This window comes from Bison bison, unplaced genomic scaffold (genome assembly GCF_000754665.1).
Source record: "Bison bison bison isolate TAMUID 2011002044 unplaced genomic scaffold, Bison_UMD1.0 scf7180017864260, whole genome shotgun sequence".
NCBI classification, from domain to species: domain Eukaryota; kingdom Metazoa; phylum Chordata; class Mammalia; order Artiodactyla; family Bovidae; genus Bison; species Bison bison.
The window spans coordinates 7,266,969-7,285,501 of record NW_011494832.1 but is presented as its reverse complement, the minus strand read 5'-3'; the positions used below and the strand labels follow the sequence as shown (position 1 = coordinate 7,285,501).

Sequence of the window (18,533 nt, the reverse complement as noted above, 5' to 3'; positions counted from 1 at the left end):
CGGCAGCAGCCGGAGGAGGGGCTGGCGGGGCGGGGAGCCCCTTGCACACCGTGATCCCGGCCGGCATGGAAGCGGATCTGAGCCAACTGAGCGAAGAGGAGAGGAGACAGATCGCTGCTGTCATGTCAAGGGCGCAGGGGCTGCCCAAAGGAAGCGTTACCCCGGCCGCTGCGGAGCCTCCTTCCATGCACAGGCACGCACAGCATGATGTATATGTTCGGGCATATATGTACAGCTTCTCGTGCACATATGTGCCTGCCCATATGTGCCATCACAGCAGTACATATATGTCGCTTCCGTTCATTTTATTCTTCCTAATGGGGTGGCTATAAACAGAGACCATAAGCATTCTGTTGGGTAGAATAAAAATGATGCATTACAGAGTTTCTAGTGGGATAGTCAAGGGTTGCATTCTTGGAACTGTGATTTTAGGTTGTGATTTCTGGCCTTTTGGAACCTTTTCCCTCTAGGGTGGCGTGGAGAGACGCCCTCCAGTGTTTTACTAATCTGGAAGTCTTCCATTAATACAGAACGGACGTGTTAGGAAATGGATAGAGCTGGGTGTTTACCTGTCTCTGTTTAAACCTCCTCAGTCATTTTGGGGTCTTTTTCTCTTTGAATAATATCTAAATATTTCTGTAATGATACCTTTAATTCCCTTAGAGGTGATTTGTCTTTCCTTCACACCCCACCCCCAGAGGAGAACAGGAGCTGTTTAGGTAGAAGGCATAGAATGAATACACCTTTTATATTCAATGAGAAACCCTAAATTATGTTGTGGCGTTAAACAGATGATTTGGTCACAGCAGTGCAGGTGCTGTACATGTATTTATGAATTAGCATATACTATTTTCTAAACCACTGCTGTTTTATGTTGAAAAGGATCTTACAGTTTATGGAAGAATGTGTGAATTTGTGTTATCTTAAAATTAGTTTCCAGTACATACTTTTAAACAGAGCAAATAACATCTTGCATAGGAAATTAAGAGCTGATTTGTAATATTAATGTATGCATTTCCCCCTCTAGCTCGCTATTTTCCTACATCCCAATGAACTGGTTGTTTTCTAATTAGAGTACTTAGAGGGTGTAATCACTGTGCCTGCCCTGCCTTTATTCTGTAAACAAACCCTTTAACTTCCCACCCTTCCCTACAGAACAGTTCTCTGACCATGGTCCTGAAACCACTCCTGCTTTATGGTAACCTAACAATTTTCATTAAAGATACTGGAAATATGAAAAATCTTGATGTAGGTGTAGGCTTTTATCCCCTACTTCATAAAATAAATGCACTTTAACTTAGGAGCTATAAGTATATGCATATAATTTTGTCAAGTAACTAATACAGGATAACTGTAAAATGTTTTATGGAGGATGACATTATTTTTCACATAAAATCTTAAATGCATAAATTGTATCAGCTAAAAACCCATTTTATTGAAGGGAAACCCAACACTACTGGTAAAAACTGGCTTTTTCATATTGAAATTTTTTTCTGTGTTTTTAAAATTAGTGATATACTGGGCTATTCCTTTGGCATTAAGTCTTTCTTATACATTCCCTTAAGAATACAGTTTATGATATGTACTGTTTTTTTCTACTAATTAAAACCTGACTTAGAAAAAAATTTGAATGTTCATATAGTAGATTTTTTTTAGGTTAATAATGAGGTACAGTACTTTTATTAACCTTTTAAAAAATGTATGCCAGCTCTGCTGCAATTTTTCCTAAGAGCTACAAGCAACAGGTTTAGCATGCTGGTTACAGATACCAGGAAAAGTGAGAACTTTGATTTCTAAATTCCTTACTTCTATTTAAAGGGTGGCTAAAAAATAATACTTCAGCCTATGAAAGTATAGTGTTTTATGCATTATTTGTATCAGGTAACATAATTTTAAAGCTCTCTACTGATAGTTTTGTTACTGTAGAATTCTTAGCAATAGATTTTCTGAGTCTAAACAGTTATTGACAAAAGCTTCATTCAAATATATAAACAATACGTGCATGATTTTGGCAAACTGTTTACATTTTACTGAAAGATTTCTATAAAAATCTATAAGTTTGGAGAGTTATTCCCACGTGTGATAACCAAATAAATACTTGGCTTATGATTTAGATTTTTAGAAACATATTAATTCAAGTCTATATAAGAAGTTATATCCAAATCATTTCACATTTTAGAAGGTTACATGATGTGAATTAGACATGGTGGGGTTTTACTTTTTTTTTTTTTTAATAAATAAGGGTTCACAGCCCAAAGACCTTATCTGATTATTTTTAACTGACTCATAGCAAATTATATATGATTCACAGTCATATATGCCTATGTTTCCTTGCCTCTAAATAAGACAATAATACTTATCTATCTTGTAGAGCCATTGTAAGTATCAATTAAACATTGACAGGACCATTTCTGCTTGGATTTTAATTTGAAGTAACCTTATACATATAAAAAGTAGTATATTGCTATCAGCAGTGAATGGCACTGGCAGTGATGGCTGCAGACAAGTTGTTGGTTAAACTATTCATTGTTATGAGTTATTTTGATATATCTATATCTATATTCTTTTACATACAGAGAAGTCAGTGCAGCGTACTGGAAATCCTGTCCCCCATCCTCCCCACCGGGACTTAGGACTCCAGATTTTTATGACTAACTAGTTTTATAACCTTGAATTAATATCTTTGCCTCTTAAATCCTACTACCCTCTACAATGTAAAAATGAATAGAGATTTCTAAAGTTGCTTATATTGCCATTATTATAAAGTTTTATGACTCAACACTGTCAAGTGTCATTGCTTTTTGTGTTATATTTAAAAATCTTTTAGTATTCCAACTGCTTTTATAGTCTGACTCTCTAATGCATTTTTTTTCTCATTTGTAGCTGAAACATTTTTTTCTGTTAATATGTGAAAGAAAAATTTGAATATGAGGATGCCAATAGTGAAATGAAAAAGAGAGGTTGTATAAAATTTGAAAAGTTAAAAGCTAGAAGTTAGAGCTTACAAATGAAATAGTCCTGGATTTTTTATTCATTGTTGATCCAGGGAAATGCAGTTTTATGACTTCTTATACTCATTCTATTTATACCTACAGATGTAACATATAGAGGAACTTTCCTGAAAAATACTTCTGATTAGTGGAATAGTGTCAATTCTGACTGAATTGATTATTTTCCTTAGCATTCCTTGAGGCCTCCGCTACTGGGTAGACACCTCCACAACTGTTTGTCTTCCTAGAGCAGCAAACTAAAATGAAAACGAAATATTTCCATTTATATCTCAGAAGACCAGTAGAAAAAGTTAAAGTGAAAAGGATTCAATAAACAGTAATCAACAGGGAAACAAAAACCTGATATGTTCATTCATTTGTTCTTTTGCTATTATTCATTCATTGATTCATCAAACATTAATACTCATCGACTAGTTACGAGCTTTGGTTCTAGTGATGCAAAGATGAGTAAAACACTTTCTCTCCCTTGGAGCTCATGATCTAGTACACAAGAAACAGATTACATTTTAATCATTCTTGTTTTTAACACAACTATTATACCCAACAAAAAATCATCAAAAGACCATAGTTAGCTAAGGCATCTTTTTGTTGTTGTTCAGTATTAAGCCTATATCTTCTCTTAATGATTATCTGTTTCTCACTTCCAGACATCCATATTTTATATTTATTTATATTATTATAGCAACTAAAACTAAATTTAGTTTGCCTACCTGTATAGATATTCTCTTACAGGGGGCTTCTATAACATAATACTACTTAATATTTATAAGACACACATGCAGTTATAACTTTTAATGCAGGCAGCTTGCTTTAACTTTTGGTGTTTATTGTTATCACAGATATTTGGTACTCAACAACATTTATATTTTGTTTTATATAAATGAATTAAGTGAAGCAATATCACAGAAAAAATGATTATGTTTAATAGTATTTTCAGGGCTTCCCTGGTGGCTCAGATGGTAAAACGTCTGCCTATAATTCGAGAAACCTGGGTTTGATCCCTGGGTTGGGAAGATCCCCTGGAGTAGGAAATGGCAACCCACTCTGCATAGTGTAGTTAAGAATAGATTTTTAAGTACTCTGTTTAGCTATGGATTTCTTCAATAAAATGCCTAAATAATTCTTTATAGGATAATCTCTTAAGTTTGTGCCCCACAAGGGAGTGGTAAACTTTATTAATTGAAAAAGTAACATTTCTAGAATAATGTGAAAACATAAACAGTGGAACTTTTAAAATATAATCGATTTTGGATTGTTTACCGTGGCTCTTCAGCCAAACCCACTCCACTATTCTTGTCTGGAGAATTCCATGGACAGAGGAGCCTGGCAGGCTACAGTCCATGGGGTCACAAAGAGTTGGACATGACTGAGCAGTTAACACTCTGTCTTTGTATGGAATGGAGCAAATGGATAATTTTAGTTCCTTTTTTAAGTACAGGCTTCAGAGACAAGTTTTTATAACTTTTTTTACCTGGAGGAAATTTCCAGAACTAAGCCTTCTGTTTATTAATCTTTTACTAGAAAATAACTTTGTGGCATACATTGCCATTTATAGTTTATTTTCTTCTGACTCATTGCTATCTAGAAGTAATATGTCTGTGTTGCTTCCTACTGTGCCTTACATGTTTTTTTTTTTTTTTTTGAACAGAGAAATTTTTATTACAGGGTCATGCAAAGAGATGGGTGGCTCATGCCTTAAGGACCCCAAAGTTACTAAAAACTTTCCACAAAGCCCTTTTATAAGAAAGGTGAGGGAGGGACATGGTTAGTTGCTACAGACTACTTGGTGTCAAATCCTTTGTTCTTGAAGTCAAGTCATGATCAGTCAACGATGTTCATATAAATCACTACCAAATGAATGTTATTCTCTACATCCTGGTTGTAGCTAACAGGAGGCAGATCTCAGTTGTATGTCTTACATCTTGATCTATCCTCAGATTTCTGTGCCATTGGGTGAAATTAAAAAATGTAATTCATATTAAGTACCAGATGACCTGAAAAGAAAAAGTTATAGTCTGGTCTATTGGCAGGTAAATTTTTGACAAAACAAGTTAAAACCTATACAATGTTGTGATCATCTGATATTTTAAGTGCTACTGAATCACTGTTTAATCTCCTTTTCTTTTAATTAAAAAGAAATCTTTTTGAAAGTTAGAAATTTACATATATCAAAATACAGTTTGATTTATCCCATAATTCTGATGCAGCTTGTTCTTATTACTTGAAACTTTATCAGTAAATAGCTTATTTGGAGACTAATATACTTGATAAAAGTATATATGAGAAACAAGTATTTTAATTATTTAACCATCATTTAGAATTGATGTTTCCAATTTTTTTTTAAAAAAACATCTTGTATATTTGTCTATGAGTTAAAAGAATTTTTGCAAATTACTTTTTAGTTTTTAAGTCATTGTCAATAATAATAGCTAATAGTGGTAATAGTAAATGTTATAGAAGACATTAAGTAAGAGATCTTTATTTCTTTTCTTCCTCTGAGTAAAGTAACAGTACTTTTCAAAAGTGGGATGACAACCATCTTGTTGCTCTTTGTATATCAAGCTGTATCTCAGGATGCTTTAAACATCTTATTGTTACATTAAGGGACCTCAGATTAAGAATGCAATTGGAAAAATAATTGAGTGATATAACACTATTTTTTCACAAGAAAGAAAGGTTTCTCAAATTTTTATAATTAAAGTAGCAATTCTTATTCTCCAAATTTAGTATGATAATATTTGATGGATATTACATTTTTGACAAAATAGGGTAAAATTGAGTAGATGATCAAGTTTCCAGAAACACCTAAAAACCTCCTTTACCGGATCATTTGAGGTCACATTGTGTCTTATGTAGCTAATGTAAATTCTAATATTAGAAAACAGTTGTTTTAAAAATAAATATTTTCACTTCTTGGTATGCTAGTGTTTGGGAGACTAACATTTTTTGACCATAACCTTTGCTTAAAAAGGATATGTCCTGTGAACATGAATGTGTGAATGTACTGGAATATGTCTTTGCATTGTTTTGTGAGTTAATATATTTGAACAGACTTTAAGTATGGCCAGATTCTATTCTTAACTATTAAGTGTAAATGTGAATTGTTTTTTGTTATAAGTAGTTTCTAACTAGATATTTTAATAGTTCATCACTTATAGTAGCAAGTATTGGATCTTTCCCCCTTCTCTTCACCTCCATGTTGAAAATCTGAACCCATGTAAAGAAAATAACAGACATTAAAAATCTTATGTTACTTACAGGATGATGTAAAAATGGATTTTAGTTATATTTATATGATCAAAATTTTGAAGATGTAAGAAAGTAACAGCTTTTTCATGTAATTTTGAGTTGGTATAATTTCCATTATTTTTACTTCTGTTTGTTTTATTCTTCTAGGAAACAAGAGTTGGATAGTAGTCAACCTCCAAAGCAACCAGGAAAACCACCAGACCCTGGGCGTCCAATTCAGCCTGGTCTCAGTAAGAGTAGAACTACAGACACTCTGAGGTCAGAGCAGAAATTGCCTGGAAGAAGTCCTTCCACTATTAGCTTGAAAGAATCGAAATCCAGAACTGATTTTAAGGATGAGCACAAGTCTAGTGTGATGCCTGGCTTCCTCTCAGAGGTTAACCCTTTAAGTGCTGTCTCCTCTGTTGTAAATAAATTCAATCCTTTTGATTTGATATCAGACCCTGATGCCTCCCAGGAGGAAGCCTCCAAGAAACAAAAAATAGCTCAGAAGGAACAAGGAAAACCCGAGGGAGTCACAAAGGCTCCATCACAACAACAGTCTCCCAAAACAGTTCCTAAGCAGCCAGGACCTGTGAGGGCTCCGCTTCAGCAGGAAGGTTCTCCAAAATCCGGATCCTCTCAGCCACCAGAAAAAAGTAAATCACAACCTCCAGAAACAGGAAAGCCAGCTCAGGGCTTCCCCCAGGCTCCTCAGACAGACCAGGCAAAATTGCCACTTCAGAGAGATGTATCTAGGCCTCAGACTAAACAGACAGACCCAGGAAGGGGTGAGTCAGCTAAACCCTCACTGCAGAGCCCCTCCAAGCCACCTATTCAGCAAGGAAGTCCTGGAAAATCTCCAGCCCAGCAGCCTGGACCTGAAAAACGTACCATACCACAGCCTGGGCCTGCAAAGCCCCTAGCTCAACAACTGGGAACAGCAAAGCCCCTGGCCCAAGCTCCAGGGGCAGCAAAATCCCTGGTTCACCAACCCGGGCCACAGTCTCCAGCTCAGCCGCCTGGGCCAGCAAAGGCTCCAGCTCAGCAGGTTGGGACAACAAAGCCTCAGGCCCAGTTGTCCGGCTTAGGCAAGACGCCACCTCAACAGCCTGGCCCAACGAAACCCCCTCCTCAACAGCCGGGCCCAGTGAAGCCCCCTCCTCAACAGCCTGGTCCAGCGAAGCCCCCTCCTCAACAGCTGGGCCCAGCGAAGCCCTCTCCTCAACAGCCTGGTCCAGTGAAGCCCCCTCCTCAACAGCCTGGTCCAGCGAAGCCCCCTCCTCAACAGCCAGGCCCGACGAAACCCCCTCCTCAACCTCCAGGTCCAGCAAAGCCCCCTCCTCAACAGCCAGGCCCAACGAAGCCCCCTCCTCAACAGCCTGGTCCAGCGAAGCCCCCTCCTCAACTGCCAGGCCCAACGAAGCCCCCTCCTCAACAGCCAGGACCTGCAAAGCCCTCAGCTCAGCAATCTACAAAACCAGTTAGCCAAACAGGAGCTGGGAAACCTCTGCAGCCACCAACGTTTGCATCTGCAGCACAGACTCCAGTACACGGCCTCCCTAAAACCATCTGCCCTCTTTGCAATACCACTGAACTTCTGTTGCATGTTCCAGAAAAGGCCAATTTTAACACGTGCACTGAGTGTCAGACCACTGTTTGTAGCCTCTGTGGTTTTAATCCCAATCCTCATTTAACTGAGGTAAGTTCAGTTTTTTCATAATGTTCATGCTCTTAAAACGTGTCACCGTCTTCCACAAACAGTGGTTAGTTTGTCACTGATATGATAGGATGGCATTCTTTTTCTATGGTTCTTTTCTTCTTTTCCTCCTCCTTTCCTACGTTCCTCTTTTTCTTCTCTGCCAAATGTAAATTAGAGTTTTTTCAACGTTTCCTTCAGTAATAATATTTCTCTAAAACATTACTATAATTTCTGATAAATTTGACACATAAAGGAAGTATGAATTGATTGAAAAATGCAGAGCATTTACTCATTGCATTCTGGGTGTAAAGTCCACACTATTATTATATTACATTAATATACTACATTAACTTTTAAATTCATGCTCCTACCTACCTACCATGTAATACTCTTGATATGATATTTTTATATGGGATCCTGTTTATGCTTGGGGAAAAAGCAGACAAGGTTTTTAGATTGTAAATACAATTTTAATATAAAACAATACATTTTTTCAAACTACACATCCCCTGCCAGTGATTTTTGCCATAATCTATGAGAGGATGCTTTCCTCTTTAGTTAGAATCATTCATAAAAGTATAAATCACATCATAAAATGAAGTCATTAGAGCAGGTTCAACACTGATTGTTTACATAGAAAGATCACAGTTTGTAATTCTAGGTCATTGGGTAAACATTCCTGGCAGACTGAGTCATGAACGGGCCAGTTGTGACACAAATGAGTTTAAGATTGTTCAATCTGATTCAGGTTAGAAAAGTTATTCTCAGCAAGCTAGTTAATGTTAACTTAGCATTTAAAGACCCTGGATAAAGTAGCATTTTAATAGGTAGAGATTTGGGGGAATTTTCAGGGAAGGGACACAAAACATAGAACTGCAGAACTTAGAAACTCTCTGGAGTTAAGAAATAATACAGTGAAGATGATATAATACAAACTAAGTGAGAATAAGAGGGGTTAGGATCCAAAGGAAGATGTTTTTAAAAGAAATGCAGTAGTCCCTCCCCGATAAGAAAGCACAGAAACCATTTCGTCCATCTGGAGAACAGCTGTTAGTGGGCTGTGTGTGCGTGGTGTCTGTGAACAGCCCAAGAAGGAATGGAGGCAGCAGTCATTGAAGGATTGTGTGATTTAAATATCTCCAAGAGTGGAGACTCACGTACTGTCATTCTAACTGAAATCCCTTTTCTGCTAAAAACAACAATGACGATTATTGGTAACTGTTAAGTTCATTTGGATACTTACTGTGATGAAAGATGATAATGATGTCCATTTAAAGTATGTCAACCTGTGATTTTTTGCCAAAGTATTCTTTTTACCAGAAGTCATATTGAGTACTCTACCATTTTAGGTAAGGGATTCTTTAATGGTAAAATTGGAATTAACAAGAACATTTATGTTGTGGAGGAGATCAGATTATAAATAGTTTGTTTATATATTTGTAGCTTTTTTTCATATCTTAAACTTTTCTGCATTCTTTTCTTGTTTTTTAAAAAATTTTATTAAAGTATAGTTGATGTATAAAATTGTTACAGGTGTACAGCATATCGGTTTACAAGTTTAAAGGTTATATTCCATTTATAATTATAAAGTGTTTGCTGTATTCTCCATGGTGTACAATATATTCATATGGCTGACTTCATGTATAATAGTTTTATACTTCTTAATCCTTTACCCCCAAGCTTCCTCTCCCCCTTTTCTTCTGCCCACTAGCAACCACTGGTTTGTTCTCTATATCTGTGTGTCTGCTTCTTTTTTGTTATAGTCACTAGTTGTATTTCTTAGATTCTGTATATAAGTGATATCATACAGTATTCATCTTTCTCTATCAGACTTATTTCACTTAATGTTCTCCAAGTCCATCCAGATGGTTGCAAATGGCAAAATTTCATTCTTTCTTCTAGCTGAGTAGTATTCCATTGTATATGTGTGTGTGTGTGTATTTATACATTTTGATGAAGATGTGTTTCTGCCCATAGTATACCATCTTCTTAGGAATGTGTAGTAATAGTGACTTCAAACAGTAGTTGGTCATTTTATAAAATGTTAGTCATGACTTTGTGACAGTTTGTAAGACAGAAACATGTACTTGGACCTTCAAGCTAAATACATTATTTGAGTACCTACCAAGTGGAAGGTATTTTACTATATGTGTGGTAGGATATAAAGATAAGTAAAACATAATATTGATCTCTACATGATTCCGGTATACTAGCTTAGATAATACATGTACAAGGAAATATAACATGTGGTCAAATAAAAGCTGTGAAACACATGAGCAAACATTATGGCCTATAGGGCAGGAAGTGTCATTAGGGTAGGAAGTCACCCATTCCAGTGGGTGAGATTAAGGAGAGATGTGTGTAGAAAATGGCATTTGTGCTAGGTATGTAACAATGGATATTACTTCAACAGGTAAAGGATGTGAAAGGGAGTAATGATTTGGTCTAAGACCTAGAGCCAGAATAATGCAAAGTGTATTTACAAAATTGGCATAGCTCTAGGTTGGCTGAAGTGATGGGGAGGAAATGAGCAATGAGATTGGAGAGAAGTTGAATTCAGATTTTGGCATTCCACATCAGTAGCAGTGAACATTCTGCTTTTTGAAACTTACCTTAATTAATGTAGTCATATTTCAAATCCTTCATTAATTTTACAAATGTGTGTCAAATGCCTAGTTGTGAAACACTGACATGTACTTTGATAGAATCAAGTATTCATTAGATATGGTGTTTTCCTTCAATCAGAAAATAGAGGAAATAAAATTTGTAGATAAGAAAGGGGAAAAACAAATATATAAGAAAACTTACTGTAGGGCTTTACAGTTCACATAGTTCTTTCCTATTTATTTTATCAAAATTAAATTTCCAAGTAATTCTGTGGTTATATAGTCTGTTTTCTCTGTTATATTTTCTTAATTATAGAAAAAATTGGTTTTCAAGTGGTTATTATGGTTGCTTTACTTGTTAGGATCAACCTGATAGTAAATAACTAGGACCCAAACTAAATCTTCTGATTCCAAATCCATTTACTCATGGTAAGAAGAAAGAAAGGGCTATGATATCACATGAAGTATCCGTGACTATCTGTAACAGTATCATAACTTTCTTCATGGAAATACAAGTATTTGACCTGGGAATGTGAAGAATGATAACTTGGACATATTTGACAGAAGCTTGGAATGTGGGGGCAGGTAGAAGATCTCAGTGGCTTAAAAAAAGAAAGTATCCCCATTATTAATGAGATGAGTGTGGGCAAATCATTTACACTTTGTCTATCAGTAACACCAGATGAACAATAGAAACAATATGTTCTCTGCTGAACACAGTGAATTGTTAGGATTAACTGAACATTTGTATGAGAAGGTATTTTTCAATATATGAAGTTCTTTTGAAGTTGTAATATTATCTGCCATGGATAATCTGATATTTTAAACAGAGTTGATTTTGAAAGTTTACCCTCAAATTATTTTCTACAGATACAATATTATAAATTGTTGGATTCTGTGATAGCAATCAGGAGCCATTTGATCTAGAGTGTTAAAACATTTCATTTTAACTTTGATTTTCAAAAGGAAATGAAAAGAGGTAGCACTCCTCTCCTACCACAGAGTGATATAAAGGAGAAAACAAATAAAACATTTCTCAACCAGGAGTCAAATGCACGAAATCTATTACTCTCCTAGTAAAGCTGTCCTTAATTTGGACACTGACCCTCTGCCATCCTATTTTCTCATATTCAATGGAGAAGCAGAACAGAAATAAATACAGAAAAAAACTCTGCTGATTACCCATTTTGAATGATGGAGACGTTCATTGTAAATGAGTGGTTTGGAGAGACTCGCTTGACATTTTAGCAATACCACCACATGAAGGATATAGAGGAACTACTGAAAAACAAAACACCTGACCTCAAAGGAGAGCATCTACTCAGAAAATAAAAAGAACTTGTAAAATTTGTATGATTCATATTCCATCAATAATTAGCATACTCCAATTTCACTGTGCTGACTTGAAGATAAAAATGGACCCAGTTGATGTTTTGGAAAAGAGAGACCCAGAATTTTCCCATCAAATTATCTAGCTGCTTAATTGAGGACCTACTATGTTTCAGGCACTTTCTGGACTGTCCTAGATGTAAGAGTGAACAAAATAGCCAAAAAGTGTATATTGGTCAGAGTGGCAAATAGAACGAATAGAGGGATGGATGGTAATAAGTGTTACGGAGAAAAATGAAGTAGCAGAAGGTTATAGCACAAACCAAGGGAAGGGATTGATGATATATTGGTAAGGTCCCTTCATTCCCTGTCATTCGGGGATTAGCATGTGGGAGTTGATGGATGACTCAGGAATCTGGAATTTTTAATGGTAACTAAAGGTCTAATTTATGTGTATAGTTCTAACTGAGGCTGAGGGTTTGAAAGGGGCTAAATAAGGAAAGGGTGGGAATGTACCCAGAAATGTTTAGAGTTCTGAGATCCCCCTCTTTACTCTTCCCTGTGGGTTGTGGAGGCTGAGAGTAAGCATTTTATCTCCAGTACAGAGAGCTCTTTCTAAGCACCTTCCCATGAAATTGTAGACATTTTGAGGAGGTGGTTATCTGAAATTCTGAGGTTCCCTTGGGACTCTGAGAGCTCTGGGGCTCTAAGAGAAATATTTAAAAATTATGGAAATTATATCTAAGAGCTTATTATTTCTAAGAGTTCCAGCTTATTATTTCTAAGAAATTATATCTAAGAGTTTCAGAAAGAAAGAATCAAGGCTCTAGAAAAAAGGAAGTCTTCAGATTTTGATCCACCAGTAGTCAAGCATGATTAACAAAATGCCTGATAAATATATCCTGGTGAAATGATGTGATTTCCAAGGATAAGGAGAACATTTGAAAGACTTCTACAGAGAAAAAAAATATCATCTGCAAAAAGATGAAAAATCAGGCATCAGTATAATAGTCATTATCAACACAGAAGACAGCAGAGAGGGAACAATTTCTTTACATTTCTAGAGATTGTGATATGATGAATTCTCTAAGTAAGCAATCGAGAGGGGGTATGCGAGCAGCTTAAGAATTTTTTCATATTTAAGAGTCCATAAAAATCATTAGCAGTCCATATAAGTATATGCATACTTCCCTCATAGCTCAGTTGGTAAATCATCTGTCTCCAATACAGGAGACCCGGGTTCGATTCCTGGGTCGGGAAGATACCCTGGAGAAGGAAATGGCAATTCACTCCAGTGTTCTTGCCTGGAGAATCCCATAGACAGAGGAGCCTGGCGGGATCCAGTCAGTGGGATCTCAAGAGTCAGACACCACACACGTGTACACAGGTGCACATATGCATATATCACAGTCCCTGGAGTTCTTCTATTAAAATGGAAAATGAAGGGAGTGGGGTGGAGTAGCTGACCCCAGGAATGAAGAAAACTAGACCTTATCATTTTTTCGAAAATGTAATTGTATAATAGTAGTGGAATGTGAGATGATATTAGATGGTATTCAAATCAAAGTAAAATGCATTATTTAACTGTGTGTTAAAATATTTAATTAATATATCAGTTATATTTTTTTTGACTTTGCTTAGTGAAGTGAAAGTCACTTAGCTGTGTCTGACTCTTTGCAACCCCAAGCACTATACAGTCCATGGAATTCTCCAGGCCAGAATACTGGAGTGGGTAGCCTTCCCCTTCTCCAGGGGATATTCCCAACCCAGGAATCGAACCAGTGTCTCCTGCTTTGCTGGCAGATTCTTTACCAACTGAGCTATCAGGGAAGCCCTGTCATTGCTAAAGACAGTTCTAAAATAGGTGGTAATAAATAAGATTGTTTTTTGAAAAAATGTAGCTTTTAAAGGAGACAATATACATCTTAAATTTATAAACCACAACTTATTATTTGATACTATAATGGCAGCTACAAGAAAACGTCAAAGCAAAAGTTGACACTGATCAATTCTGAAGAGTAAGACTTGGTGACCTAGAGACAGGCTTTTACTTTTAATGTCATATCTTTTTGTGTTATTTTTTAGCCTTATAAATCCATCTTATAATTAACACTTCAGTAATTTAAAATTTTCTCATTTATCACATGATTGGTTAAACAGTTTATATAAGGTGAAGGAAAGGGTAAATTAGATTCTCAATTTTCACATCTTTAGCCTTGGCATCTACTTGGTGAAATGACAAGAATTTTTAGTTCTAAATAACAGTGATGATTTGAAATGCTTTATGCCTGTCATGCCAAATTTGGTCCGTTTTTTTCATTTGTTCTTTGCTTGTCACAGCCATGACAAGCAAAAACTGGTACCATTCTTATATGAACCCAATAAAGATAAGTACAAGTCCCTTGATGCTAAGCATAAAATTTTTATTTAATAGAAGATAAAGAATATATTTTTTTTTTTTTGCTACTCTCTAGTAATGCTTATGGTACCTTTCATAGTATGTAATACAAAAATACCCTAACTATAACAACCTTAATTTCTCTATCTAAAGTAGTTTTCTCATGAATTTAGAGGAATAGAAATAATAATTTAAAAATCTGTATTACTTAAATATGTTCACAAATGCCATGTTTGTTTAGCTCGCATTTTCCGCGAGGTCCAGTGTACAGCATTTTCCTCATGACTTCAGTGTTCCTCATGTAAAATAAATATGTATTCCTCATGCTCTACCTGTAAGTTTAATCTTTAGCACCAAAGCCTTTTTTTCACTTGGAGCTTTTAAATTACGAGATGTTTCAGGTGTCCTTCTGCATGTCCAGCTTTTATATATACTAAGCCAATTGCTAAATATCACAACTAGTATGATGGTCTGTATAGCTTAGTAAGAACAGGTGTTCTGCCATGAAAGTAGATACCCACAACTAACGGAATCATTTACTGGATCAGTAAACTTAATACAGTGATGGGATAACTTGCTCATTGTTCATATCCCTTGAGAAATCACACATACAAAACACTGTCTCTCCCCTGTTACCATATCTTAATTAGCTTAGATAAAAATGGACCCTTCACACATTTCAAAAGTGCTGTATTGAAGGAAAGACGTAAAAAATCTATTCAGTTCAGTTCAGTTCAGACGCTCAGTCATGTCCGACTTTTTGCAACCCCATGAAGAGCAGCATGCCGGGCCTCCCTGTGCACCAGCAACTCCCGGAGTTTACCCAAACTCATGTCCATCATGTCGGTGTTGTCATCCAGCCACCTCATCCTCTGTTGTTCCCTTCTCTTCCTGCCCCCAATCCCCCCCCCCTCCCGCCCCAGCATCAGGGTCTTTTCCAATGAGTCAACTCTTTGCATGAGGTGGCCACAGTACTGGAGTTTCAGCTTCAACATCAGTCCTTCCAATGAACACCCAGGACTGATCTCCTTTAGGATGGACTGGCTGGATCTCCTTGCAGCCCAAGGGACTCTCAAGAGTCTTCTCCAACACCGCACTTCAGAAGCATCAATTCTTCAGCACTCAGCTTTCTTCACAGTCCAATTCTCACATCCATACATGACCACTGGAAAAACCATAGCCTTGACTAGATGGAATTTTGTTGGCAAAGTAATGTCTCTGCTTTTAAATATGCTATCTAGGTTGGTTATAACTTTCCTTCCAAGGAGTAAGGGACTTTTAATTTCATGGCTGCAATCACCATCTGCAGTGATTCTGGAGCCCCCCAAAATAAAGTCTGACACTGTTTCCACTGTTTCCCCTTCTATTTCCCATGAAGTGATGGGACCAGATGCCATGATCTTCATTTTCTGAATGTTGAACATTAAGCCAACATTTTCACTCTCCTCCTTCACTTTCATCAAGAGGCTTTTTAGTTCCTCTTCACTTTCTGCCATAAGGGTGGTGTCATCTGCATTTCTGAGGTTATTGATATTTCTCCCGGCAAGCTTGTGCTTCTTCCAGCTCCGCGTTTCTCATGATGTACTCTGCATAGAAGTTAAATAAGCAGGGTGACAATATACAGCCTTGATGTTCTGCTTTCCCTTTTTGGAACGAGTCTGTTGTTCCATGTCCAGTTCTAACTGCTGCTTCCTGACCTGCATATAGGTTTCTCAAGAGGCAGGTCAGGTGGTCTGGTATTCCCATCTCTTTCAGAATTGTCCACTGTTTATTGTGATCCACACAGTCAAAGGCTTTGGCATAGTCAAGAAAGCAGAAATAGATGTTTTTCTGGAACTCTCTTGGTTTTTTGATGATCCAGCGGATGTTGGCAACTTGATCTCTGGTTTCTCTGCCTTTTCTAAAACCAGCTTGAACATCTGGAAGTTCATGGTTCATATATTGCTGAAGCCTGGCTTGGAGGATTTTGAGCATTACTTTACTAGCGTGTGAGATGAGTACAATTGTGCAGTAGTTTGAGCATTCTTTGGCATTGCCTTTCTTTGGGATTGGAATGAACACTGAACTTTTAAAGTCCTGTGGCCACTGCTGAGTTTTCCAAATTTGCTGGCATATTGAGTGCAGCATTTTCACAGCATCATCTTTCAGGAATTTAAATAGCTCAACTGGAATTTCATCACCTCCACTAGCTTTGTTCGTAGTGATGCTTTCTAAGGCCCACTTGACTTCACGTTCCAGGATGTCCGGCTCTAGGTGAGTGATAACACCATCATGATTATCTGGCTCGTGAAGATCTTTTTTTGTTCAGTTCTTCTATGTATTCTTGCCACCTCTTCTTAATATCTTCTGCTTCTGTTAGGTCCATACCATTTCTGTCCTTTATTGAGCCCATCTTTGCATGAAATGTTCCCTTGGTATCTGTCATTTTCTTGAAGAGATCTCTAGTCTTTCCCATTCTATTGTTTTCCTCTATTTCTTTGCACTGATAACTGAGGAAGGCTTTCTTCTCTCTTCTTGCTATTTTGGAACTCTGCATTCAAATGGGAATATCTTTCCTTTTCTCCTTTGCTTTTTGCTTCTCTTCTTTTCACAGCTATTTGTAAGGCCTTCCCAGACAGCTATTTTGCTTTTTTGCATTTCTTTTCTATGGGGATGGTCTTGATCCCTGTCTCCTGTACCATGTCACGAACCTCCATCCATAGTTCATCAGGCACTCTGTGTATCAGATCTAGTCCGTTAAATCTATTTCCACTTCCACTGTATAATCATAAGGGATTTGATTGAGGTCATACCTGAATGGTATAGTGGTTTTCCTTACTTTCTTCAATTTAAGTCTGCATTTGTCAATAAGGAGTTCATGATCTGAGCCACAGTCAGCTCCCAGTCTTGTTTTTGCTGACTGTATAGAGCTTCTCCATCTCTGGCTGCAAAGAATATAATCAATCTGATTTCGGTATTGACCATCTGGTGATGTCCATGTGTAGAGTCTTCTCTTGTGTTGTTGGAAGAGGGTGTTTGCTATCACCAGTGCATTTTCTTGGCAAAACTCTATTAGCCTTTACCTTGCTTCATTCTGTACTCCAAGGCCAAATTTGCCTGTTACTCCAGGTGTGTCTTGACTTCCTACTTTTGCATTCCAGTCCCCTATAGTGAAAAGGACATCTTTTTTGGGTGTTAGTTCTAAAAGGTCTTGTAGGTCTTTATAGAACCATTCAACCTCAGCTTCTTCAGCATTACTGGTTGGGGCATAGACTTGGATTACTGTGATATTGAATGGTTTGCCTTGGAAACGAACAGAGATCATTCTGTTGTTTTTGAGATTGCATCCAAGTACTGGATTTTGGACTCTTTTCTTGACCATGATGGCTACTCCATTTCTTCTGAGGGATTCCTGCCCACAGTAGTAGATATAATGGTCCTCTGAGTTAAATTCACCCATTCCAGTCCATTTTAGTTCGTTGATTCCTAGAATGTCGATGTTCACTCTTGCTATCTCCTGTTTGACCACTTGCAATTTGCCTTGATTGGAAAACTCAGCAGTGGCTACAGGACTAGAAAAGGTCAGTTTTCATTCCAGTCCCAAAGAAAGGCAATGCCAAAGAATGCTCAAACTACTGCATAGTTGCCCTCATCTCACATGCTAGTAAAGTAATGCTCAAAATTCTCCAAGCCAGGCTTCAGCTATATGTGAACGGTGAACTTCCAGATGTTTGTTTTCTAAAAGCTGGTTTTAGAAAAGGCAGAGAAACCATAGATCAAATTGCCAATATCCGCTGGATCATCGAAAAACCAAGAGAGTTCCAGAAAAACATCTATTTCTGCTTTCTTGACTATGCCAAAGCCTTTGACTGTGTGTATCACAATAAACTGTGGACAATTCTGAAAGAGATGGGAATACCAGACCACCTGACCTGCCTCTTGAGAAACCTATATGCAGGTCAGGAAGCAACAGTTAGAACTGGACATGGGACAATAGATTGGTTCCAAAAAGGGAAAGCAGAACATCAAGGCTGTATATTGTCACCCTGCTTATTTAACTTCTATGCAGAGTACATCATGAGAAACGCTGGACTGGAAGAAACACAAGCTGGAATCAAGATTGCCGGGAGAAATATCAGTAACCTCAGATATGCAGGTGACCACCACCCTTTTGGCAGAAAGTGAAGAGGAACTAAAAAGCCTCTTGATGAAAGTGAAAGAGAAGAGTGAAAAAGTTGACTTAAAGCTCAACATTCAGAAAACGAAGATCATGGCATCTG

At 37.1% G+C, this 18,533-nt stretch overlaps 1 protein-coding gene across 1 annotated transcript in view; it reads left to right on the top strand.

Annotated features, from left to right (window-relative positions):
• Positions 1-18,533, top strand: part of PCLO (piccolo presynaptic cytomatrix protein) — a 379,448-nt gene that overhangs the window by 256 nt on the left and 360,659 nt on the right. Inside the window, exons 2-3 of the mRNA XM_010848195.1 lie at positions 1-193; positions 6,408-7,941. Of these exons, the coding sequence (XP_010846497.1) occupies positions 1-193; positions 6,408-7,941 (1,727 nt within the window). The remainder of the gene's footprint in view (positions 194-6,407; positions 7,942-18,533) is intronic.